The sequence below is a fragment of the Auxenochlorella protothecoides genome, assembly GCF_000733215.1.
Source record: "Auxenochlorella protothecoides strain 0710 unplaced genomic scaffold scaffold99, whole genome shotgun sequence".
Taxonomy (NCBI): Eukaryota; Viridiplantae; Chlorophyta; class Trebouxiophyceae; order Chlorellales; family Chlorellaceae; genus Auxenochlorella; species Auxenochlorella protothecoides.
The window spans coordinates 19,747-42,668 of NW_011934403.1; the positions used below are offsets into that span (position 1 = coordinate 19,747).

The 22,922-nt window shown below is 62.5% G+C and overlaps 13 protein-coding genes across 13 annotated transcripts in view; 6 read left to right on the forward strand and 7 right to left on the reverse strand.

The window, feature by feature from the left end:
* F751_6941 (F-box only protein 21) overlaps positions 1 to 401 on the reverse strand; it is a gene marked incomplete at both ends in the record, with an annotated part of 2,134 nt that extends 1,733 nt beyond the window's left edge. The window contains one exon of the mRNA XM_011402885.1: positions 204 to 401. Within this exon, the coding sequence (XP_011401187.1) occupies positions 204 to 401 (198 nt within the window). The remainder of the gene's footprint in view (positions 1 to 203) is intronic.
* Positions 402 to 706: 305 nt separating this feature from the next.
* F751_6942 (hypothetical protein) lies at positions 707 to 3,051 on the forward strand (the record flags this gene model as incomplete). The annotated part of the gene is made up of 7 exons (XM_011402886.1): positions 707 to 731; positions 840 to 925; positions 1,066 to 1,240; positions 1,372 to 1,523; positions 1,767 to 1,934; positions 2,556 to 2,672; positions 2,890 to 3,051. 7 exons carry the CDS (start codon positions 707 to 709, stop codon positions 3,049 to 3,051), a joined length of 885 nt encoding a protein of 294 aa, XP_011401188.1.
* A 279-nt stretch (positions 3,052 to 3,330) lies between these two features.
* F751_6943 (Prefoldin subunit 3) lies at positions 3,331 to 4,481 on the reverse strand (the record flags this gene model as incomplete). Its single annotated transcript, XM_011402887.1, has 5 exons — positions 3,331 to 3,390; positions 3,502 to 3,606; positions 3,753 to 3,884; positions 4,116 to 4,288; positions 4,394 to 4,481. 5 exons carry the CDS (start codon positions 4,479 to 4,481, stop codon positions 3,331 to 3,333), a joined length of 558 nt encoding a protein of 185 aa, XP_011401189.1.
* A 380-nt stretch (positions 4,482 to 4,861) lies between these two features.
* Positions 4,862 to 6,484, forward strand: F751_6944 (Fruit protein; the record flags this gene model as incomplete). The annotated part of the gene is made up of 5 exons (XM_011402888.1): positions 4,862 to 5,230; positions 5,357 to 5,558; positions 5,701 to 5,802; positions 5,991 to 6,190; positions 6,356 to 6,484. The coding sequence occupies 5 exons, from the start codon at positions 4,862 to 4,864 to the stop codon at positions 6,482 to 6,484; spliced, it is 1,002 nt and encodes a 333-aa protein (XP_011401190.1).
* Positions 6,485 to 6,697: 213 nt separating this feature from the next.
* Positions 6,698 to 8,824, reverse strand: F751_6945 (GTPase obg; the record flags this gene model as incomplete). The annotated part of the gene is made up of 5 exons (XM_011402889.1): positions 6,698 to 7,072; positions 7,196 to 7,593; positions 7,763 to 7,951; positions 8,176 to 8,432; positions 8,655 to 8,824. 5 exons carry the CDS (start codon positions 8,822 to 8,824, stop codon positions 6,698 to 6,700), a joined length of 1,389 nt encoding a protein of 462 aa, XP_011401191.1.
* Positions 8,825 to 8,912: 88 nt separating this feature from the next.
* Positions 8,913 to 9,185, reverse strand: F751_6946 (hypothetical protein; the record flags this gene model as incomplete). Its single annotated transcript, XM_011402890.1, has 2 exons — positions 8,913 to 9,016; positions 9,107 to 9,185. The coding sequence occupies 2 exons, from the start codon at positions 9,183 to 9,185 to the stop codon at positions 8,913 to 8,915; spliced, it is 183 nt and encodes a 60-aa protein (XP_011401192.1).
* Positions 9,186 to 10,770: 1,585 nt separating this feature from the next.
* On the forward strand, positions 10,771 to 12,646 carry F751_6947 (hypothetical protein; the record flags this gene model as incomplete). The annotated part of the gene is made up of 6 exons (XM_011402891.1): positions 10,771 to 10,816; positions 10,956 to 11,143; positions 11,337 to 11,547; positions 11,709 to 11,824; positions 11,990 to 12,177; positions 12,346 to 12,646. The coding sequence occupies 6 exons, from the start codon at positions 10,771 to 10,773 to the stop codon at positions 12,644 to 12,646; spliced, it is 1,050 nt and encodes a 349-aa protein (XP_011401193.1).
* Positions 12,647 to 13,320: 674 nt separating this feature from the next.
* F751_6948 (Transcription factor MYB98) lies at positions 13,321 to 14,453 on the reverse strand (the record flags this gene model as incomplete). The annotated part of the gene is made up of 2 exons (XM_011402892.1): positions 13,321 to 13,491; positions 14,097 to 14,453. The coding sequence occupies 2 exons, from the start codon at positions 14,451 to 14,453 to the stop codon at positions 13,321 to 13,323; spliced, it is 528 nt and encodes a 175-aa protein (XP_011401194.1).
* On the forward strand, positions 14,203 to 14,400 carry F751_6949 (hypothetical protein; the record flags this gene model as incomplete). Its single annotated transcript, XM_011402893.1, has 1 exon — positions 14,203 to 14,400. The coding sequence occupies one exon, from the start codon at positions 14,203 to 14,205 to the stop codon at positions 14,398 to 14,400; it is 198 nt and encodes a 65-aa protein (XP_011401195.1).
* Positions 14,454 to 15,272: 819 nt separating the features above from the next.
* Positions 15,273 to 18,938, forward strand: F751_6950 (Protein arginine N-methyltransferase 1.5; the record flags this gene model as incomplete). Its single annotated transcript, XM_011402894.1, has 11 exons — positions 15,273 to 15,362; positions 15,511 to 16,007; positions 16,263 to 16,371; positions 16,487 to 16,666; positions 16,851 to 17,000; positions 17,140 to 17,285; positions 17,543 to 17,774; positions 17,994 to 18,086; positions 18,232 to 18,325; positions 18,547 to 18,690; positions 18,805 to 18,938. The coding sequence occupies 11 exons, from the start codon at positions 15,273 to 15,275 to the stop codon at positions 18,936 to 18,938; spliced, it is 1,869 nt and encodes a 622-aa protein (XP_011401196.1).
* A 493-nt stretch (positions 18,939 to 19,431) lies between these two features.
* F751_6951 (hypothetical protein) lies at positions 19,432 to 20,228 on the reverse strand (the record flags this gene model as incomplete). Its single annotated transcript, XM_011402895.1, has 3 exons — positions 19,432 to 19,596; positions 19,749 to 19,853; positions 20,106 to 20,228. The coding sequence occupies 3 exons, from the start codon at positions 20,226 to 20,228 to the stop codon at positions 19,432 to 19,434; spliced, it is 393 nt and encodes a 130-aa protein (XP_011401197.1).
* Positions 20,229 to 21,225: 997 nt separating this feature from the next.
* F751_6952 (hypothetical protein) lies at positions 21,226 to 21,453 on the forward strand (the record flags this gene model as incomplete). Its single annotated transcript, XM_011402896.1, has 1 exon — positions 21,226 to 21,453. The coding sequence occupies one exon, from the start codon at positions 21,226 to 21,228 to the stop codon at positions 21,451 to 21,453; it is 228 nt and encodes a 75-aa protein (XP_011401198.1).
* Positions 21,454 to 21,589: 136 nt separating this feature from the next.
* On the reverse strand, positions 21,590 to 22,796 carry F751_6953 (hypothetical protein; the record flags this gene model as incomplete). The annotated part of the gene is made up of 4 exons (XM_011402897.1): positions 21,590 to 21,724; positions 21,848 to 21,933; positions 21,995 to 22,332; positions 22,549 to 22,796. The coding sequence occupies 4 exons, from the start codon at positions 22,794 to 22,796 to the stop codon at positions 21,590 to 21,592; spliced, it is 807 nt and encodes a 268-aa protein (XP_011401199.1).
* Positions 22,797 to 22,922: the final 126 nt, after the last annotated feature.

Genomic DNA, 22,922 nt, shown 5'->3' on the forward strand with positions numbered 1-22,922 from the left:
AGGGAAGGCGATGGGACACAGAGGGAAACACTGGACAGGTCCATTCCGCCAAGGAGAGACGCGGGAAGCGTGAGCCTCACGGGAACCAGGCCTAAGGGCGCCGACGGAGCACCTTGCTGCAGTCACAGCCACAGCCCATATGGCAGAGCACACCCCAGCCGCAGGGTGGGCCCAGGTCGGGCCCGCCCGGGCGCTGTGCTCACCTTCAGATCCTTGTTCAGGTGAAAGGCTGCGCGGGCGATCTGGGAAACGGCTGCCGCGTCCTGCAGGGTGGTCGGGACCACGCCGGGGGCGAGGAGCAGCACATCCCCCCGCCGCAACTGGAACGGGACGGCAGCGTTGTCCCGGGCCCAGCGCAGCACACTACGGTAGGCTACCAGAATGAGCCTCCTGTCTGTCATGCGACCATGCCCGGGAGGGGAACGAGACGCATGCAAAGGTCAGCGGGCAAGGCCGTCTCGGAATTCTCGTACTCTGCGCTCGAAACGGACCAGACGATCAAGATCCCGCACGATGTTAAACGTGTCGCGCGATCAGTTCCTGTCTCTGGATGAATTGTTCTGCCGACCGAAAAAAATCAGTTTGAAAAATATGACACGATAGCTTGGCATCCTCGGGCCTCGCAACTGCTTACCCACCCAAAACTGTCGCTTCCCTAGCCTTTGAAACACGCCGCTGCAGCTGGAACTCTCTAGCACGCAGTGTCATGTCCGTTGCCCCACGCAACCCTGGTGAGCAGAACGATCGTAGCATGTAACCGCCATCAAGTGATTGTTCAAGGCAGCCGTGATAGGCCCATATGCCCTCCTCGTCCCACCCACCCCCATCCGGCCCCGAAGACTTCACTGGCTACTGGAGGCTGGTGAAGACCGAGAATTTCAACAATTTCCTGAAGGATTTGGGTTTGCCATGGACTGTCCGCAAGGTACGGCTTCCACCCGAGTGTTGGGACTGAAACTTCGGTCGCTTGCTATGAGACAATGGCGGAGTGGGCCTTCCCCGCTGGATGCCTCGTGGAGCTGGCACACCCCTCGCATCAGACCACCTCCCATGCTCCCCTCCCAGGCTGCCCTCCGGTTTGGTAGCGCCTCCGTGGACCTCATCAGCCACACAGGCACGACCGTGAAGGTCACCTCCCTCTGCGCCAAGGGGTCGTGGACAAGGGAGTACGACACCGCAGCTGCCATCAAGCAACGCAACGCCCAGGGCGAGATGTGCGCGACCAATGCTCGCTGGGAAGGTACGCAGATACCTGGTATGGTCATGAAAGGCCCTCCTTGGCATGGAAGAGGGCTTCACTCGGGCCTCCTTGTTGAGCTATCTCCAGAGGACCAACATGCACCCCCTGCCCCGGCCCTGCCTTTGTCGCAGGCAGCGTCCTGGTGTCGACCATGGAGGGCTCGCCACTGGGCGTCGCAACCTCGGCCCGCTTCATGGCCGGGCCCACCATGGTGGTGAAGACGGCCGTCAGGCTTGCCTCCGGCCGCGACGCCATCATGTTCTGGATCTTTGACCGCATGCAGGTGGGGCGTTGGTTTTGGGGGTAGGGTGGGTGCAGTCGGGCGACGGGCATGGCTTGCGCGGTGTGCTGAACCTGTAAGCTCGCATGGAGGAGTAGCAGCAAGCCTGCAGACAGGGCATCGCCTGGGGCCGTCACAGCTGAGGGAGCCAGACCCTGTTCCCTGGCTGGATGTGCACCTGACAGGAACATGCGGGACATCGCAGTTCACCACAATCACCCTCACTCCAACCCCCGGCCAACCCAGGCCGTGGAGGAGAGAGTGAGCGGGCCGGGCGGCCGCCCGCTGCTGCTGCGCCAGCTGGCGGCAGACCACGCACACGTGGCGCGCGCCACGCGCCGCGACAACGCCTACCTCCAGGACGTGCTGCTGGACTGGGCGCGCTGGAGATCCCCCGCCGACGACTTCATCCAGGTGCCCGCGCCGGCCTACACCGCCGCGCGCCCCGGCGGTTCCGCGCGCACGCGCCGCGGCCGCGAGGGCGGCGCCACGTCGCCGCCCCCGCGCTCGCCCCGCTCGCTGGGCAAGAGCCCCAGCGACGCCTCGCTGACGGCGCTGGGCGCCGCGCAGGACGCCGCGCTCCGCGCGGTGGGGGCGCCCCCGAATGCGGGCGCCGCTGCCGCTGCCGCCGCTCGCCTTCGCCCGGGCTCCCGCTCCGGCAGCGGCCTGGCGCTCAGCGAGGCCGCCGGCGCCGAGCGTGGCGGCGCGGGGGCGCCCGCCGCGCCGGAGCCCTCCGTGTCTGGCTCGCTCGGCGCGGCGGCACACCCCGGCTCCGAGACCCTCAGCGCCGCCTCCCAGACGGCGGGAGGCGGCGCGGCCCCGGCGGCCCCCGCCGCGGGGCTGCCGCCGCTGGCCGGCGGGGAGCCGCTGCCCGCGCTGCGCACCGCGGCGCACCACGCCAAGTCGCTGTCCTCTGACTCGCGGCTGGGGGGCGCGCTGTCGGAGGGCGGGCACAGCACGCCGGTGCGAGGTCCCTCGCCGCGTCCCAGCGCCGCACACGAGCGCGCGGCGCGGGCGGGGCCGGCGATCCAGCAGCAGCTGGCGCACAAGCTGGTGGAGTTCTGCGAGGGGCGCGGCATCTCCTCCGTGGTGCCCCTCGCCTCGCCCGGCACGGCCGCGGAGCCGCAGCTCCTCGGGATGAGCCCAGAGCAGGTGGGCTTGATTTGCTTTGGATTCGGGGGTGAGGGGGGGACGGCGTGGGGCTGGGGGGGGGACCATGGACGCCGCCGCTCCGCGCAGTGACTGGTCGATGTGGTTCAGATGGCGGTGCGTGCCTTGAAGGATCCAGATTGCCGCTTCACTCAATGAGCAAGGCTTGACCCTCTCGTACACAGACATGAAAACACACACTTGCCTCACCCCCTGCCAGGCCGAGGAGACCGCGGCAAAGATGAGCGAGCTGGAGGCGGACATGCTGCTGGCGCGGCAGGGGGCGCCGCGCGGCTGGGCCTGCTGCGGCCTCATCATCACGCGGCGCAGCACCCAGATCCCCGACCACCTCCGCGTCTGGGAGATGAACCTGGCGGCCTGAGCGCCTGGGCGCAGCACGGCGGCGGGCGCCGTGCCGCGCCCCACTGCCCCGAGTCTGTCCGAGTCCCAGCACCGTTGATGCGTTCAAAACCGCGAACTGCGCCGCCCATGGCGGCTGTGAGAGATCACTGTTGACTGAGGATATCATGAAGGAGGGTGCCTTCTTGTCTCTTTGCCCAGGCTGAACTGACTCCCTGCCACCCAACGCCAACCAGTCGGACAGCAAGGGCTCAGGGCTGTTCTTACAAGTGGGTTTGCAAGCGCCATTGATGCAGGCCATTCAAGCAGACGCCGTCCGTCGCTGGGAGACGCCGTAGTTGTACACTCGCGCCATGGACACCTGTAGGGCGGCGTGCATTGCGTCTCCCGAGGCCACTGATCCGAGTCGTCTGGCACAATGACGTCAGCAGCGGGCACATGGGCCTCCCTGGACCACAGTGCCCCAGCCCACCTCACGACACGCACTGACCTCTGTGGTGGTGATCTGGTCCTTGATGTAGTCATGCTCCTCCTGGACAATGCTCAACTGGCGGCTGCACCCCGCCAGCTGCGTCTCCTGGCAGTGCAGTATGGGGTAGCACAGGCGGCGGCTGAGTGTAGGACGCAAGTGCAGCCCCTGTTCCGGATCCGCTCAGACAATCTAACCTCGACGCAGAGCATAACTCAGGCAACTCCATGCCGCGCGCCTGCGCCCGGCCTCACCAGGAGCTGCTGCGCGTCTGGCAGCGAGTACTCCAGCATGACGCCTGCTCCCAGCCACAGGTTCACCGCCTCCACATTCGCCAGCCGCGCCTTGGCAAATACCTGGTCGGACAGCGCAAAGTCCAGCACCGCCTGCGATTCAAGTAGTAATGGGGCGCACCGAATGTACCCATCAGTCATGGCCAGGGGTTGAGGCATGCCCGGCAATGCTGGCAATGCCATTGTACCACAGGGCAACATGTTCCTCACTCCATTCAGAGAGTGTCCTGGTATGTGGATGCCAGGCAGGGGTCCCAGCGCAACCATGGGCCTCCCCGCCAAGCCCACTCGACCTAAATACCCACCACCAACCCCACCGCACACCTCTGTTCCCTCTTCCTTTTGAGCGGCCAGCAGCTTGACGCTGGCCAGGCATTTCTCGATCTCTGGTTGCTTAAATGCCAGACGCTGCTTCCGCTGCACAATCTCCTGCTCGATGTACTTGTACTTTTGGTGGGCCCCCCGCAGCTCATTCAATGCATCATCGACTGATGCACCTGTGGTGGGGACGGCAAATGAGTCGCGTCACAAGGTTATTTCATCTTTGCATGAGATGAAAAATTGATGGTGTGTCGTGTTGCTTGCATACTAGGCGCACAGACCTTGGAGGTGTTCACTGACATCCTCGATGAAGGAGGCTTTGGGTACCAGCTCGGGGAGTGACGCTCCGGATGTCGATGTCTCCGCCATACCAATCAAGTTTTCCAAGATCAGGCAGTAAGTATATGTATTGAAGGGTGTTGGCAACCGCGAGTTGACCGTGCCTCACCCTGTTACCAATGAGACACGATCTTTAACTTCTGACCGTGAGTATTTAATGCTCTCTCAAAACACACAGCTGATCTCTAATATTCACTGCCGTTGGACACCTGAATCGCTCCTCGCTGGACTCCTTTTGGTTCCAAATCAGGGGTGCTGGGTGATTGGTTCCCGCCTGCGCGCGCTACCCACCAGAGAGTGATCCAAGCTGGATGAAGCATCATGCGACTCTCACCATGATACTCATCGACTGGAAGATCGCAAACCCCTTTATCCAAAATTACCATTGGTTGCATATAGAGAGCGATCGGATGGTGCTCGCTCTGCCCCTGGTGTTCAGTTGTGTGCACACTTCCCAGTCCTGCCGACACGGTGTCCAGGCATTCCGCTCACTGCGTCCCTTCGCGGCCACGCCGGCATCCTTAGCAAATTCAAAATTCAGTTCCGTTCTTAACCCTCGGAATGTCAGGTGCGCTGCGGGGTGCGACCCTGCCTGGCATAGTTTTTGGCATAGATCTTGGCAACTCCAAGCCTCCACCGCCGCCCTCCCCCTCAGAACACCCGGGATCCCCGTGCTGAGACTTAGGCCGGGCAGGAGCGGCCTCGTTCGTGCTGCCTGGGGGGCAGATGTCGAGTTCCATCCCGCCAAGGTCACGAGCAACAAGGAGGAAGCACTGAAGGTAGTTGGCTTGGAAGACTGGAATGGTGTGCGTGCAAGCCTGCGTGTGCGACTGGGAATTCCTCTAGACATCATTTACAGCTCTGCTGGCTGCAAAACCTCCCGCCCCTCCATTCCACGCTCGCAGCAACACAGGCTGGTCATTGAAGTGGGCAAGCTGGCGGCCGAGTACTCTACACCGGGGCAGTTTGTGCAGGCCAAGCGCCGGGCCGAGGACAAGGCTGGCTTCTTCGCCATCGCCTCCCCGCCGGATCTGGATTCGGGGCGCCTGGAGCTCCTGCTGAAGGCCTCGGGCGCGACTGCCGAGGATCTGTGCGCCTTGAAACCGGGTGCGGGGTTGTGGAGACTGGTGCCATTCCTACATGCGCCCAGGCACGGCAGACTCTTTGCAGGTGCGGGCGTTTGAGACTGGAGTGGGAGCCCGCCTGTTTGATCCTGATCAACCCCCCTTCCCTTGCTTTCCTCCCACAGGCGAGGAGGTTCTGGTGAGCAAGCCCATGGGCAAGGGCTTCCGGATTGACACCATCCCAGTGGAGCAGTACCCATCGATCCTGCTCTTTGCCACGGGATCAGGTGGGGGAGTACTCCTGTGTGAGGTGCCCTTGGTGTGCATTGTGCAGCCCTCAGCCCGGCAGGAGCAGGCTGGTCCAGCATGCATGGGACCGCAGCACAGCCCTGGCTGCCAGATCCACCCGGTGTCCCATGCCAGCCACAGCCGTGGACCCCCGCTCACCCTCCCGTGCATCACCCCCTCCACCCAGGCATCTCCCCCATCAAGGCGCTCATAGAGTCGGGGGCGCTGGCCGGCCGGAGGAGTGTCCGGCTGTACTACGGGACGCGCACTCCCGAGCACATGGCCTTTGCCCAGAGCATCGAGGCCTGGAGCAGCGAGCACGGCGTCACCGTGCTCCCCGTCTTCTCCTCCTCCTCCGACGGCTACGTGCAGGATGCCTTTGCCAGGGTGAGCGGTGAGAGGAGTGGCCAGGGGGCTTGCTGGGCGGCAGGCGGACGGACGTGAATGGTCGTAGGCCTGGAGTCGGGGTGGCCTGGATGATTTGGTTCTGTGTACGCAGATCTTGTACAATGCCCTTCATGCCATCGTTAAACACCCCCTCTCCTCATCAAGGACGAGAATGTGGACCCAAACAGCTCTGGCGGCACCGCCGCTGTCCTGTGCGGGCAAAAGGAGATGACCGTGGAACTGACGGCGCTGCTGAAGGAGCGGGGCGTGGACGCCATCCTGCTCAACTTCTGATGCCACCTGCGTTCTATGATGGGCGCTGTTCTCAGCCTGAGGTGACTGCTCCAGCGGGTGTACAACCGACCAAGAACATTGCTACAAGCAGGTGCACCGCGTTCGAGCGGATGCAGGGAGCGGCGCAGGGGTGGTCGGGCCAGGACCATGGAAACCCTGGCCGGCGCAGCATGGGTTGAGGAAGGGCGGATGCAAGCATCCATGCCCCCGCCGTCACCCAGTGGTGTGCGGCCATCGCGCAGACCCCCGCCCCACGACGCCAGCCTCCTTGCGCGCCTCGATCCAGGCCCCGTACAGCGCCCCCTTGCCCTGGTCCTCGCTGTAGTTGAACTCCACCTCGCCCACCACCACCGTGTCCCCCGGCTTGACCCCGGCCCTGACCAGGGCCGCCTCCACGCCCGCGGCCTTGAGCACGCCCTGGAAGCGCGCCGCGGCCTCAAAGTAGGACCAGTCGGTCATCTGCGCGAAGCGCTCCAGCGCCTCGCCGCTGACATACCAGGTGCGCGGACCCGCCAGGTCGGAGCTGATGGAGAAGTCGCTGAGGCGCGCGGTGTTGACCGCCGCGGGCGGCGGCGCCAGCGCCACGACCTCCGGCTCGAGAGTGGCGTCGGCGCCCGGGCGGAGCGGGGTCGCGGCCGGACCCGCGGCTCCCGCCCCGGCGACGTTCCAGCCCCAGCCGTCGGCACGGGGGCCGGTGCGGTCGGGCCGAACCTCCCCCGGCTCCTCCCAGCTCCCCGAAGCCCCTGCGCCATCCAGCAGGCGGCGCACGCGGCGGACCAGTGCGGGCACCCCCGTCCCCGCCGCCGCCGAGACGGCCAGGACGTCCTCGTCGGCCAGGCCGTGCTCCTCGCACAACGCCGCGCGCACGTCGGGCCAGTAATCGGAGGAGGCGGGCGTGTCCATCTTGTTGTAGGCCAGCACGAAGGGCTTGGCCGCCAGGCCGGGGTCAAACAGCTCCAGCTCGCGGCGCACGGCCAGGAAGTCGGCGCAGGGGTCGGGGCCGGAGCCGTCGACGACGTGGACCAGCACCGAGCAGCGGCGGCAGTGGCGCAGGAACTCGTGGCCGAGGCCCGTGCCCGCGTGCGCGCCCTCCACCAGCCCCGGCACGTCTGTGTGTGTTTGGTGGTGGGCGGATCAGTGGGTGGGTCGAGAAGGAGGGAGGGGGCGGGGCGGGGGGGAATGTGCGATGGGATGGTAAAATGGAAAGGTACCGAGCAAGGACACAGCCTGGTAATACTGACAGCCCAAGCATGACACGTTCCCATCCACAGGCCCCACCTGCAAACACGGTGCTCCTGCCGTCCATGCCGCAGACACCGAGGTTGGGCGTCAGGGTGGTGAAGGGGTAGTCGGCCACCTTGGGCCGGGCCGCGCTGAGCACCCGCAGCAGCGTGGACTTGCCCGCATTGGGTGCGCCGATGATGCCGGCGTCCGCCACCAGCTGCATCTCCAGCCTCAGCCACGTCTCTGAGCGAGAGCGAGGAGGAATCGGGGGTTAGATGGGGGGTTGACAACAAGCTAGCCGGAGCGAGGGAGGGGGTGCTGCGACATCCAAGGCGTGGGGGGGATCGGGCTTGCCATAGTGACCGCAGCCTGGCCTGCGCCACAACGGGCACAGGGGAAAACACGTGGGGAACATGTGGGCCCTGCAAAATTCCGATCCCGTTCCCCCTGCTCCGCGCTTTCCTCACCCTGTCCCCGCTCCCCGTGCTCCGCCAAGGCTGGCGCGGTATTCCTTGCGGTCTTAAAGGCCAGGTTTCCCCGCCCGCCTTTTCCTCCCCGGGCGATGAGCACGCGCTGACCTGGCGCCAGCACCTCGCCAAGGGGGGGGTCCCCCGCAGCGGCATCCCGGGCCCACACCACGGTGCCGGGGGGGACGGAGACCGAGATGTCCTTGCCCCCCTGGCCATGCATGTCAGAGCCCTGGCCGGGCTCCCCATGCTCCGCCCTGCACGGTGAGGAGGATGGGAGGGTGGGAGGGTAAGGGGCTGAGGGGCTGATAGACTCATTAACAGCAGAGCATCCTGGGAGACAAGTCCATACCAAGCGAGGGCCAGGTGGCATGCAGCCCATGGTATGGGTGCTCATGAGGAAGCTGATGGTCAGGCGAGACAGCTGTAGCCGACCTTTCCTTACGTCATTCGCTTCCACCCCCCCACCCCATGCCCACCTGAAGTGCACCGAGCGCCGGAAGGAGAGCAGGGAATTTTGCGAGGCGTCCCCCACGAGGTAAACGTCGCCCCCCTTGCCCCCATTCCCGCCCGAGGGGCCCCCGCGCGGAACGAACTTCTCGCGCCTAAAGGCGACGCAGCCGCGGCCACCCGTGCCCCCCGCCACCATGATGGTAGCGGTGTCAAAGCATCGGACCTCTGCCGGCAGGCGCTTGGTAGGGAAGGATGAGGATTCAGGGAGGTCAAAATCTGCTGCATCAACGTCCCCATCGTCTTCTTCCCAGTCGTCGTCGCTCAGAGCCTGGAGGACCTCCAGGCTGGTAGAGGTCTGGAGCGGACGTTGCTTGATTGCATGCCGGGCCTATGCATGAAACAGGGGGGTGCGCCGTGAGATGAAGAAACTCTGGAGTCGAGGACAACAGACGCTTCAGCAACCATGTGTTTTGCTTACCACGCTGGGCGTGCATCTTCTGCAGGTATACCGTGGTAGCCGCTGGGTGAAGGCTGGGGACGACACTCGTTGCCAACATCTACCGCTGCTCGAGCTTAGAGGCGCGCTAGCGTGCTGCATGCTGCTGGCGCTCCATAAACTCATTTCACAGAAACTTCAATTCGCCATCCCGCAACAGGACCTCAAGCAGTAGTGGCTTGCTGAGCTGAACAGGGCACTTGCTCTGTGAACTCCAGTTGCTCACGGTCTAATATGCAACCTCGGCCGACGGGGCGGGACCTTTTAGAGATTACGGGAATGGCGGAAGTATGCTTCAAATATCTTTCTGGTATGCTGTGTTTTTCTTTCCATGCTCAAACTACACAAGGACTTTGTTTTCCGCGCGCGCCTTATCCCTCGCATGGCGATTTCGGTCCGGGCATGCACAGCATGTCACGAGAGTTGCTGGCCCTCGAAGACCAGGAGTCGCAAGAGCGACGTCATTCTTTCAATTGATGCTGGGCACTGGAGTGGTCAGAGTCATTCTCGCAACCATACCATAACACTTGCACATGCCGATGGCTGCCATGGCCGTCAACTGCCAGTCGTCGCGGTGCCAGCCGGGTCTGGTACCCATCACCCACGTTGCACCCAAGATGGCCTCGCGCCAGACACTTGCGCGGCAATGTGGGACCCAAACGCGCTCGATATTATATAATGGCCTTACCTCGTTTGCTAGGGCCTCATGCAAATCTTTGGTCGGCAAGGGAGCAGCATTTGTCACCAGTCGCGCCCCGACGTCAGACCAACAAGGACTGCATGCCATCGTGGTGGGTGGAGGGGTGATGGGCCTGTTTGCCGCTCAAGCCCTCCTATATACCTTCGACCGCGTCACTTTGGTTGAACGCAATGACCCTCTGCGGGCCACCGTGGCAAGCGAAAGCTGGGAGGAGGTGAGTTGGTCATGCATGACTAATCTGCGTTTATGTGACAGCCCAGGGCTTGACACCGGTCTTGACTGTCTAATGGAGAAACACATCGACTAGGCGGTAATGTAAGCCTACGGTCTCCGATTCCAGACATCGAATAGAAGGTCTGGAGTACCTCAAATCAATCAGCCGCACAATTTCCTTGTGGGTGGAGTCATGGCCATGGAGGAACTCATGCCCGGCTGCAGGCAGCAGGTAGTGTAGCTGACGCTGTGGTTGCACATGCCTGGAGGCATACAGAACGAGATGGTCGTACATTCAAACATGAGAGGTCAGCTACAATGCCTCTGAGCCTTCTACAAACTCATTGCACAGCTGCTTGCAAGGGGCGCTTTGGAGTTGGATCTTGGAAAGGACGTCGCATACCATGACTATGGTGGCCTCTTCCCGCGTTACGTGTCTGGACTGAAGGTATCAAGTCTGTCTTCAGATCAACGTACATCTTGCAAGCTGTTGTCAGCTCGAAACATCTGGACGGTAGCTTGCAGTGTCTCTTAAAATCCATGTGTTGCTTTGAGCTCTAAATCTTCTCGAGCGCCCGGCAGTCCCAGTGGAGACCTTTCCATGCCGCTCACACCTTCATGCCTTCTCTACAATGCCCAGGGGCTGGGGGTGTCTCGCCGCCTGCTGGAGGAGGAGCTGTATGCCTACCTCCTCAACACAGGAGGGAAACGTCTTTGCCTCATTCCCCGAACGATGGTCACTGGCCTTGCATGGGATGCAAACCATCAGACAGTCGTGGGTGAGTTGGCAGGGGTTGTTATCCGCTGCACCTAAGCTGATTCAGGGTGATGTGTTGGCATGATGTTCTGACAGTCACGGAGGCTTGTCAGGGACACCGTCAATCACCTTACTGCGTCCGCTCGGCCTCACCTACCCAGGCATTCACTGTGGAGACGGGAGTCAACTGGGGGCAGACCTTGTCGTGGAGGCGAGTGGGCGCCGCTCCTCCCTGCCTGAGTGGCTGGCGGAGAAGGGGTGGGCCCCCCCTCCCGAGCGCAGGGTGCTTGCCAAGGTGGTCGCCGCCAGTCTGACAGTGTCATGGCCGGAAGACTGGGACTGCCACAAGGTGAGGGTGCGTGGGAAGCAAGGAATTATCAGGGAATGCCAGTCATCAGAAAGGAGCTGTGTGCAAGGTTCTGCTTGGGCACCTGCGGCTTATGTTGAGCGTGGAAAGTGATTCTCGCAAAATACCCAGCAAACTCCGCCATCCAACATCGACCTCCCGGCCATGCCTCCCCTCCCCACCTCTCCCGGCCCAGGCATTCTCGCTGTACATATGCAAGACCCAGCCGCACGGAAAACGAGGCGGGGTGCTGCTGCCCATCGAGGGTCGAGCCTGGCAATTAACCCTGGCAGAGTTGGGAGGGACGCGGGCGCCGTGCACATGGGAGGGGGTACTGGAAGCCGCAAAGCAGCTGCCCGACCCCACCATGCACTCTGTGCTGCAGCGCTGCAAGCCCCTCACCCCCGGTGAGCCCATGCTAGCTGTTTGGAAGGGAAAGTGGATACTTGATCCGTGGAAGCCAGGAGATGCGGCTGCGCTACCGCCCAGGCTTGCGTGCCTCCAAGAAGACCAACCAAAGTCTTTGGCCCACCTCTTCTCGCTGCCTCCCTGCCTGCCACATGCGCAGTGAACAATTACGGAGGCTGGCCAAACATCCGGCGCTGCTATGACCTGTGCCCCCTGCCCCGGGGCCTGCTGGTGGTAGGGGATGCGGTGCAGGGCCTGAACCCCGTGTATGGACAGGTGAGCGGCTGGCATGCTCATGTGCCTGAGTGCAGGGCAACAGCGGGGCCACGTAGTTGTGTGCATGCCACGCCTTGCTGCAGTGTCCCCTTGCTTTTCAGCCAGACGAAACCACGGTCTCAGATTGGGCAACCCCGCAACTTCTCGATACTCTCCATCTCCCAGGGCATGACTGTGGCTGCACAGACGGCCCTCCTCCTCCGCCGGCAGCTGACAGAGGCGCTGGCCGGCGCCCGCGACCTGCCAGCACGACGCCACAGGCTGGCCGGCCTGTCTGGCCAGGCATTTCAGCGAGCTCTGGCGACCGATGTCCTGGAGCCGGCCTGGGCGCTTGCCGCCGGCACGGACCTCAGGTTGAAGGGTTTGGGTTTAGCTGTGTTGACTCCCTGCCCTGGACCCAGGATTCTTTGTGTATGGCTGGCCATTCACTGCCGCACGGCAGGAGCTGGGGTCTAGAGCGCAGGAATGACCCCCCCTCTCCCACACTCACCCGCCCACAAACCCCACCTGGATCATCCCAGGTACCCCATGACCACGGTGAGCGGCCCCGGCGCGCGCCGCCTCCCCGCCTCCCTCACCGCCACGCTCGACTGCCTGGCGCGGGTGGCGCAGCGCGACGCGCGGATCTATGGCCTGGTCCTGGCGGTGGCGCATCTGGCGGCCCCATCCCGTGTCCTGCTGGTGCCGCGGGTGCTCTTCAACCTGGCCTGGCAGCTGCTCAAAGAGGCCCTGGCCAGGGCCAGCAGGAGGCTGCTGGGGACCGGTGCTGGAGGGCGTGGCGGGGAGGAGCAAGAAGGGCTGGTAACCGTGGCAGCAACTTAACGCTCTCATCAATAGGCGGTGCAATTCCTTGGTGGGCCGGGGCAGTTATTTTCTCGTGAGGCTTAAGCTCCTGCACACGATGTGCCTGCAGTCCGGCCATTGCCAACACCCTAGGGAGATTGACGCTGCCTGAGGCCATGCCGTCTCTTTCTTACAGCTGGCTCCGACCACCACTTTCATCTCTTCTGGGGTCTTCCCTCTCATCCCACTGCGACAGGGAATGTGATCCGCATGTAAAATATCTCTCTGCAGTTTCACCTGGATCATGACCCCTTGTAGTCCTTCACTCATCGGGCCCAGGATGACCCTGGTGCCTCGTGGGACACTGGATATCAGGGTGTGGTAACAGAGGAGGATATTGCCTAGGAAGCAGAGTCGCCCCGTACTCTGTGCAGCACAGACATTGCAACTCCAGGCCAATGAAGCAACGACACCAAGCTCTGGCCTGCCGGCTTCTGCGCATGGGGCAGCTGCCCTCTTGAGCTCTGAGCCGGATTCGAGGCCGCGAGGGTTCCCTTGTCCCTGGGAGAGACAGCGTTCGGGCATCCACATCAGAGACAGCATGCTGCTGGAAGTCGGCTTCAGTCCTGGATCAGGGCTTGGTCCCATGGCTGTCCTTGCTGCCTCCTGGATGACCGTGGGACTGTCATCCTGTTCTCTCGCAGTGGTCTGCATCAGGCCCGGGACGGCCTGCTGGGTGGACTGAGCGGTCCGGGGCCCAGCCTGCCTCTTTCCGTAGGGGACAAGAGGCCCGCCGGCAGCAGGAGGGAGACGGTGGGCGTAAGGAAGGAGTCGTCAGCGCCATCCTGCGGCAGCGACCCAATGCTCTGCCCGGTTGTGCAGCCCTATGGACAGACAGCAAGTGGGCCAGGACTGGCTTGAGTTTTGTTTGGATGAGATGGGGACCGCGCCTGACCAAGCACGGGGGCAAGTGCCAGAAGGATTGCCTTTCCGAATCCAAGCATCCTCCACCCCTCGCACGCACCACAGAGCGGACAGACGGCGTGGTGGCCCTGCTGGAACCCAGCCACTCCAGGATCCCATCCAACTCCAGGTCGGGGGTGGATGGGGTGGGGCGCTGGACCCCGTCGAGCATGGGCGCGGCACCACCACCCGCGCCGGCGGGCGTGCAGAACGGCGGCTGCGGCGGTGGCTTGCGCCTGCATGGGGAGACGGGCCCAGGGTGGCCCCCCGCCTGCTCCTCCCTCCAGGCCATGCTGCGAGTGACGAGGCCCGACCCACGCATCGGCAGGGGCGGGTGGGTTGTGGACACCACGGGCTCTGGGGAGGGCAGGGCCCCAGGGTCCAGGGGCCGACGCGGGCGGGCGGCGCCGGGGCCCGCCTCGGCCAGCCCTGGGGGTGCCCCCTGGCGCACGTGCCGCCGTGATCTCTTGCTTCGCCCGGAGTCTGGCGGCAGGGCGGGGGGACCGGGGCAAAACCCCTGCTCCACCATGTAGCGCTTGAGTAGGGTGTCCCGCCCGCCGGGGGCACTGCACGGCTTCCGGCGCAGGGTGGCATTCCAGTGGTTCTTCACCGCGTTCTCCGTGCGCCCGGGGATGCGCTTGGCGATGTCGGCCCAGCGGTTGCCCACCGTGCGGTGGCAGTCCACAAAGCGCAGCTCCTCCTCCTCCCGCCAGGCCCCGCGCCGGATGTTGGGGCGCAGGTGGTTGGCCCACCGTTCGCGGCACTGCTTCCCGGTCCGACCCTCGAAGGCGCGGGCGATGGTGGACCAGGGGCCCTCGCCGTGCGCCTGAACCAGCCTGCGCAGCGGGAGTGATGCATTCAGGGTCGGATGGTGGGAAGGCATGGTACATAAGTGGTGCAGGACTGTGAGGGAGTGTTCACCAAATGATAGACTCCCTTTCAGGACTCCCAGTCTTCTGGCGATGCACACTCCCACGACCTCCCTGTGGTCTCCCGGTCAAATCCCAATTTGGAAACCCGGGTGTCGCCCCCGCCGTCACCGTCTCCCAGGCATCAAGGGACGGAGTTTGACCCACACTCACTGCATCAGTCGAGAATCGTCGCTGGGGCCCCAAGTCCCTTTGGGTCGGGCCGCGATCCTTTGTTCTGCACCACCATGGTACCTCAGCATGTAAATTCAATTGGCAGAGTAGCCTCCTGTCTGGCAAAACCTCGCGTTCCTCACCGGTCATGGCGCGTCCCCTAGCCAGCTTCCGGTCGTGAAGGTAAACGTCCGGTCGTCGATCACTTTGACCTCATGCCTGCATCACTGAAGTCAGATGAGCCTCAACCATGTCAATAATCCTTTTGGATGTATCGGCTCGGGCATGAGCGTGGCATCGGAGAGCTCTCGATCGGTGTGACTGCCGGTTCGGTCGAGTCGACGGGTGGCCAAACGATCTGGCAATCAAGACACTCATGCATCGCTAGACTGAGCGGATAGAAAAATCATTTATTGTTTGAAATCACAGCATGTGCTCGTGTGTGAGGGCGTCCACGACATGCTCTCGCATGGACCTGACCCATGGCGGTCGAATTTCCCACGTGGGGTCCGGCCAAGGCGCGAAGTCCATTATGGACAGGCCTGCTCAGCCTTTACAATAGGCTTGATCCCTCAAGGAGGTGTTGATAAGTGGAGGATTAACATATCAACCAGACCAGCATGCCGCTGGGAAGTCGCACCGATTGCGGCGATGCCCGATTCTGCGGCGTGGAAGTGGCCTTTGCATGCGACATAGTCGACACGCTGCAGGTGGGCAGGAACGATCCGATGGCAGATTCGGGGAGGATCTTAGGCACTTGCTGAAGGGTGCCCCGTATACGCTTGCCCTGGAGGACGCCTCCCGTCGTAATACCCCGGAGCCCAAGAACGCAGCCGTACTGCACCTCCCACCATGCAGCGCTCGCTGCTCTGCGGCTTCGACTTTGTCCTGGCCCCCCTGGTGCATCCCCGGTTCCGAAGAGGTCCAGACTACCCCGGTGCCTTCACGCGCTCCGACCTCCTCCTCACGGCCAGCCAATGGAGCGGGCAGGTGGTGGGCAGCACGAGCCCCTGGATCAACCCCGACGCGCCCCAGGACACCGCCCTGCGCTCCCAGAGCGAGGCTGCCCTGCGCCAGGAGCTGCACTGGGCGGCCCACCTGTCCCTGCAGGCCTGCATCCTGCCAGGGGCTGGAGGCCCCAACCAGGCCCGCATCCTGAACCAGGCCCTGCTCACCCTGACGGGCATGGCCCTCTGGGTCAGGGTCAGGCTGGGTGGGCCCGAGGACGCGTGGGAGGAGTGGAACACTCTCCGCTTTGCCTGCGCCCACAGCACCCGACTGGGGGCTGTGCTGGAAGTGGGGGCGCAGCTGCCGTCGGAAGCCAGCCTGGCCAGATGGAGCGGGGAGAACGTCAAGTGAGGCTTGTCTTCCGGCAGTGGGTTTTTGGAGGGACAGGTCTCGGGAATGTGACAGGGTGCAGGGATGGCAGGGGATGAAGGGTCCCGCTCTTCACACCTGGCTGCAGGGGCCGGTGTTTGGTGCGATGGTATCGGGGCTGTAAGTAGCAGGCCGGACAATGCGAGTTGCTCAGCCGCCCCGGCCTGCCTGCCTGGGGTATAACAGAAACGTGAGGGCCTGGGTGCTCACCCCTTTCCCCATCACTGTTGCAGGGCAATCGTCGTGCCTACACACGCTTTCACCACCAACAAGCGTGGGTACCCTGTGCTGCCCAAGAAGCATCAGGCCTTCCTCACATCCATGCTCAAGCTGGGGGTGCAGGTGGGGTTTTTGGGTGAACATTCCCGGCCAAGGGTGTGCTGCGCCTGGCTCCCTCAAGGCCAGGCCACTGCAGTCACATGCAGGCGCACAGCATGCCTCCCACTGCTCCCAACAGGTCGTGCTGCGAGGTGCCCCCCGCCATACGCCCCCGGGAGGCGATGAATCTGATGCTGGCTTGAAGCTTCCCAGCAACCCACTGCGGCCATACTGGGAGTACCTGTCCTTCCTGTTCAGGAAGGGGGAAATAGCAGCTGAGCAGCAGCCTGCAGAGCTGGCGTACCGCGACTTCCTCCAAGTAGGAGGGATGCATATGGTGTGCGGGGCTCAGCCAAGGGGCTGTGCCCCACCCATGAGCTCCACTCATGCACACGAATCCCCCTTGCTTCCCCGGAATCTGCTCAGGGTGTGCAGACTGGCAGGTCCATGGTGGCACTCCACCACTCAAAACGCATCTTCCCTTCACTGCTTCCTGGCTGCAGTCTCCACTGCAGCCGCTGCAGGACAACCTGGAGAGCCAGACATATGAGGTGTTCGAGCGGGATGCCACCAAGTACAACACCTACGAGGAAGCTGTGTATTGTGCGCTCCTAGACCGAGTGCCAGCAGGGAGTGAGGAGGGCACCGCCACGGTGAGTGCACAGATGAAACACAGGGGTCGAGAGGGGCATGGAAGTGGGTGGCCGCTGCACTTCAGCCTGGCGAGCCCGGCCGCTGAGGGCCTATCTTCGAGTGCACAGATTGACGCACGTGCGTGTCTCGCCCTCCCAGGTTGTGATGGTGGTGGGAGCCGGGCGCGGACCCATCGTGGCGGCGTGCCTGGCTGCGGCGCAGCGTGCAAAGCGTGCCGTGCGTATGTATGCCGTGGAGAAAAACCCCAACGCCATCGTCACCCTGAGCCACAGAGTCGAAACAGAGTGCGGCGGGATGGGATGTGGGGGGACTGACATGGGGTCATGCACAGGGATAGGGCACCTGGCCTGCTCAAAGCCGCTCGGAGCCACTGTCAGGAAAGTGCACACTCATCTCTGGCTCTGCATCATTTGCCTGCTTCAGCGCTCGGAAGATTCATTATTCCTTCCAACATACCCAAGTATTGCTCACCTAGCTTGCCAATGCCGACGTTGAGAAGCCTCAGCGAGCTTTCTCACACCATACCCTTTGTCCACCCCAGATGGCAGGGCAAGGTGACCCTCGTCCCGGCAGACATGCGGGAGTGGCAGGCGTCCGAGCCGGCTGACATCCTTGTCAGCGAGCTGCTGGGCTCCTTTGGCGACAACGAGCTGTCGCCAGAGTGCCTGGACGGTGCCATGCGCTTCCTGAAACCAGGCGGAATCTCCATCCCCAGCTCCTACACCTCCTTTCTCCACCCGGTCACCACCCACAAGCTGTGGACTGATGTTGCGGTGAGGCATGTCTTCTGTTTGGCAGTCGTACACCTGCAGGGCAACAGGGCTGCCTTGAGATTTTAATGATCTTGTGGACCATCTGTCCCAGATGGGGATTCACAGCTCCGCAGACTGGGCCGTCAGGGTGCATGGCTGACCTGGCCGCTGCGTGTGTCTCTACTGGTGGCCTTGCGGTTAGACGATCTATTCACCCCTTCCTCTCATTTTTTGACGCAGGCCTACCGAGACACAGAGCACTTCGAGACGCCGTTTGTCGTGAAGTTCCACCGATTCCATACGCTGGCAGAGCCTCAGGCAAGATGCCTGAGTGTTTGGGGCCTGACACCAGGCTGTCAGGCCACCCAGTCCTGCTGCATCACGTCTCACCCATTTGTGTCTTTGCTTACCCCGCTGCACTCCTCAGTAGAGTCAAGGTTGTGCTGTTCCGGCCTAACCTGTTCCCCTCTCCACGCAGGCGGTCTTCACATTTGAGCATCCGGGACAGCAGCCGCCAGACAACAGGCGCAGCATCAGCCTCGTGTTCAAGGCTGCCCCACCCGGCACAACAGGTGAGATTGCCAGGACCAAAAGGGCTCCTGAGAAGCGGGGCCCTGGACTGAATTTGCTGGGCAGGATTCGCAAGTAAGGTCAAAAGCAGGCCTAAGCACTCGGGGTGTTGTGAAGCATACATCCTTATGCAGGCTGAGTCGGGGGCTCAGACGTGCACGTCAATCGGGGCTCAGAGCATGCTTGTGCCCCAGCTTCCCCCCTCCCCCATCCATCCCCGCAGTGTGTCACGGGCTGGCTGGATACTTTGACGCGAAGCTATACAAGGACGTCCACCTCAGCATCCGGCCCTCCACACTCACGCCGAAGATGTTCAGCTGGTTCCCCATCTACTTCCCCATCAAGGAGCCATTTGTCGTGTCGCAGGGTGGGTGGCGGCAGGGTGGGTGGATGCGGCAGGGGTCCGATGCATCGGATGTGCCCTGTGGCATCGGCGATCGCTGTGCCAATCTGCCCTCACTGCCTGTACTGTGCTCCACAGGGTCTGAGATCAGGGTGGACATGTGGAGGTGCGACGGCAACCACAAGGTCTGGTACGAATGGTCGGTGTCCTGCGGCGCCCTGAGGGGAGCCATCCACAACCCAAACGGCCGATCCTACGCAGTGGGGCTTTGAGGACTTGAGCTGGCAGTGACATGCACCTCAGCACACACGCCACAAGCTCTGCGATGGGCACCCAGGCCTCCAACCCCTTCAAGTGTGATTGTGTTACATTAAAGGGGCGATCGGCTGAGGCGTATGGGTGGGGGGGCCGTGACAGGTACACGGGGGAATAGCAGTGTGAGTAGCCTGGGGAGCGGCGCGGCAGGCAGGCTTATTACGGGGTCTGAATTCGTATCAGGCATGATCGTCTCGTCAAGGGGAGGGTACACAGGTGGGGTGCTGCAGAGTTTCGGGCCTAAGCAAACATCTAAGCGCAGACACAGCGACAATGGTACAGAGCTCGGCGTCGAGGCTAGCCGGGCACGAGCGGGGCAGGGCCTGCAGGGGCCACCTGCTCCCCTGCGTCAGGGAACGGGGGCGTGGCGGGACAGAGCAGGTGCTGTCCCAGGACCGAGATCACTCACTGCACGGCAGGGGATCCGTCAGACTGCTGGCTCTGCCCCATTCAGGGGCGGGGCCGGTGGTACCCCCGGCGGCTCTTGTAGGCGGTGTCGTGCCCGCCGCTCAAGTACGTCGTGTTCTCCAAGTGCCGCCGCAGCACCATGCCATTCTCCTGGGTGGCATACTTTGACAGGCCCTGGGCCATGTTGAGAGCCATGTCCTCACGGGTCTGGGGGAGGGGCGGGGTGGGGGGGGGGGGTTGGACCGGCGGTGTGGCGAGGGTGAATGCAATAACAAACCCAAGGCGGTTTTGGCCTGGCAGGGCCGGGGGGGAGCTTGCATGCCGCATGACATCCCACGCCCAGAGTCCATGCCGCTCACCATGAGTATGCGGTGGGCTATGTTCTGGGGGTTGATGTGGTGAGTCACCCCAAATGCCGCCTCATCCACAGTGGTGCCCTTCATGGACAGCAGCGACAGAATGAACTGCGGGCAGGGGTTCAGATGGTGGTAAGACCAGAGTAACACATGGGCACCGTGTGAACAGTCAAAACTTCTGAATCAGCAAATGGATTGTGGCCACCAGCCCGGGGCCCCCCCGACAAGGGCAGATCACCGGGGGCAAGGGGCAAATGGGCTGGCTGGTGCACGCCTGGTTGAATAACAAGGACCCTGGCAGGTCCCACCCTGCTGCCGTCCCAGACACAGCCACCTCCCTTCCCACACCAAAGCCCTCACCTTATTGCCATCCAGGGGAGGGTGCTCTGCGCAAAAGTGGTTGAGCCACTGTGCGATGATGAGGTCAGACTCCTGCAGCTGATGCAGCACACGCTTGGTTGCCTGGGCTGTGAGTACCCGCATTACGACCGCCGCCGTGGTCCTGCACCATGGGATGGCAGTGAGACCCTACCGTATGCCATGCAGGATGACGGATTTTAGACCAACGACCCCCCACACACGTCCCAGACAGCAGCATGGCAAAGGGATGTGCGCGTCCAGGTGCCAAACTGCTCCCCCGTGCTCAGAACCCTCACCTGTCGAAGTAGTCGTGCGCACAGTCGTCGTCCATCCCACCCTTGTCCGCCCTGGAGGTCCGAGGTGGGCCGAGTACCTCATATGAGTCGGTTTAGAGGCACATGATACAGTTACATGGGGATGACATGGTCGCACTGCATCACGCCTTACCAGCGATTCAGTTCATTTGCTTGAACACGGAACGCGTGTGACCGTCGAGGTGCTACCCTCGAAGACGAACGCAGGGCCACAGACCTCAGACTAATACTCTTGACTGATGAATGTCTGGATGCGCAGGACTGCGGAGAAAATTGCGCGGCTCTGCAGTGCGTTGGCAGGGCACGGCAGTGAGACATCTTCGGCTGTACAGATTGTGAAGGTCAGGGTTTGGAGGGGGGCCCCGATAGGATTTATCTTTACAATCAAAGAACCACTAAACTATCGCGCATCAGATTTCTGTCTGCGCTATGATGTGGAGTTGCACGAAACAGACGGGAAGCTGTGGTCGTGAGCAGCATCGAGAGCAAATTTCGAAGGAGGTTGCGCGCGCTTGGTTCCCTGCCACGAAGGGTGAAACCCAACCATACCCAATAAAAAGAAATCTTGTGCCATGCATCTGGAGGTCCATGGCATCGACCAAAAGATCTCTCCACAATACAGAATGGCTGCTGAGAGCTGGGACGATGGGCTTCGCAGCTTGTTGATAGAAGACGTGATCTTGGGCTACGGACTGATCCAGGTCAATGGGAGGGTCCAGTGTGCCTTTGGAAATGCTCAGGATCTGCTCCTGGATGCGTCTGGGAATGGAGAAGCCACAGACGCAGCGAAAGAGCTCCAGGCAGTCATGACAGCGGACGCTGTGCGCGAGGCCCTGACCGTCGGCGGCACGGAGCTCTTCATCCTACGAAAGGAGGACGACGCCCTCTACGCCCTGTCGGAGGGCAAGGTCGAGGGGCTCATGGCGTACACTCTGAAGATTGGGATTCTGATTGTACGCTTCGGCCGGCCTCGCATAGCGCAGGTGGTTGTGCCCCAGGTGGAGAAGGCTGTTGCCGGCCTGCGCAAGGCGTAGCTGCCGCCCATCCTTGTGTACTCCTTGCTCGACAGTGTGCTGACCATGCTCGAACCCCCACCCCCTTCCTTGAATGAATGGCTTTGCGATGGCAATGCAATCTCTTTGAAAAGTTGACACTGTGTACAAGTAAGGATCATCGCGAAAATGCAGAACGGGCCGCCGCGGCCCCGAGGGAGAACACCCCCTTCCCCATCCCACCCACAAGGTACTGCACCCCCGTGGCTCCGCCAGGGAAGTAGGAGGCCAGGTAGTAGAGCAAGGTGATGATCTGTGCAGGGAGCAACATGGAAAGCAGGCTCAGTATTGAGTTGTCGGGTACAGCGGTCATCGCACAACACGACAAGAGCCGCACCGCAGTACCTTGACATATGTCCCACGGCCCGCGGTGCACCTGAGTCACGCAGAAGATGATGGAAAAGACGTAGCTGTGCATGACCACAGCAGCATAGATGGTCCCAACCAGGCTCCCGAGGTATGCTGTGTGAGAGTGGGTGGCACCCGGGGTGAGCTGTGAGGGCGTGGCTCCTCGACTCCACACCCCAGCGTGCTTCAGCGTCGGCAATCATGACCACCCAAAACACATGATTGTGCTCCCAGAGCTTGACGTGCAGGGCGTCCCGCACACCGCTTCCCTCCAGCACACCAGCAGTGAATGGCAGGCGCTCCTTTGCCGTCATGTGCCCCGCCATCTGGCGCCAGCCCTTCAGGGCCCCCAGCGAGGCGAGGATGAGGCCTGAGCCGAGGCTGAAAGTGAGCGCGAACTTGGAGGGCGACAGGATGATGAGGGGGAGGAAGACGAACAGCGACGCCAGCAGGAACATGACGCCTGTGCCAGCAAACACCGCAAAGTATGTCCATTGAGCGGCGCTCGGTATGCTGCGGGGAATGGGTCGATGGGTTGTGGTAAGGTGCGTGTGACAGGCTCCTGTGAGAGTAGTCCTGAATCCCAGCAGCAGGCTGGCGAGAAGTGTAAGCTGATGTCATCATTTGAAGTGGGGTAGCATAGTGTGTGAGGAGACTCAAACACCCAGGGTGTGAACGCTCTTCTCAATATCGTCGCCTCACTCCACTCCACATTGTCACGAGACTCACAACTGGACGCTCTGGACTGTCGTAGTCACATCCCTGGCTGCTCCAGATACGCGGGTGTTGAAGACGCCCACCGCCTCGGTCACGAACTTGGTCACCCCTGCCGCTCCCTCTTCAGCGGAGGTGAGAAGCCGGTCGGTGGCTCGGGATGAGCTGGGAGTGGCGCTGTACGCATTCCACTCTGCCAAAACTGATGCTGGGGGTTCTGTATCGGTAGCCGACCCCCCGAACCAGGTGCGCAGAGACTGCATGGCCAGTCCCAACGCCCCTCCTTCCGACGACTGTCTCCCGACCACCACACGCTTGTGAGCGAGAGGCCGCGCAGCTCCTTGTGGGATCTAAGACACCTATGTGACCTCGACCCGAACCCGATGGGT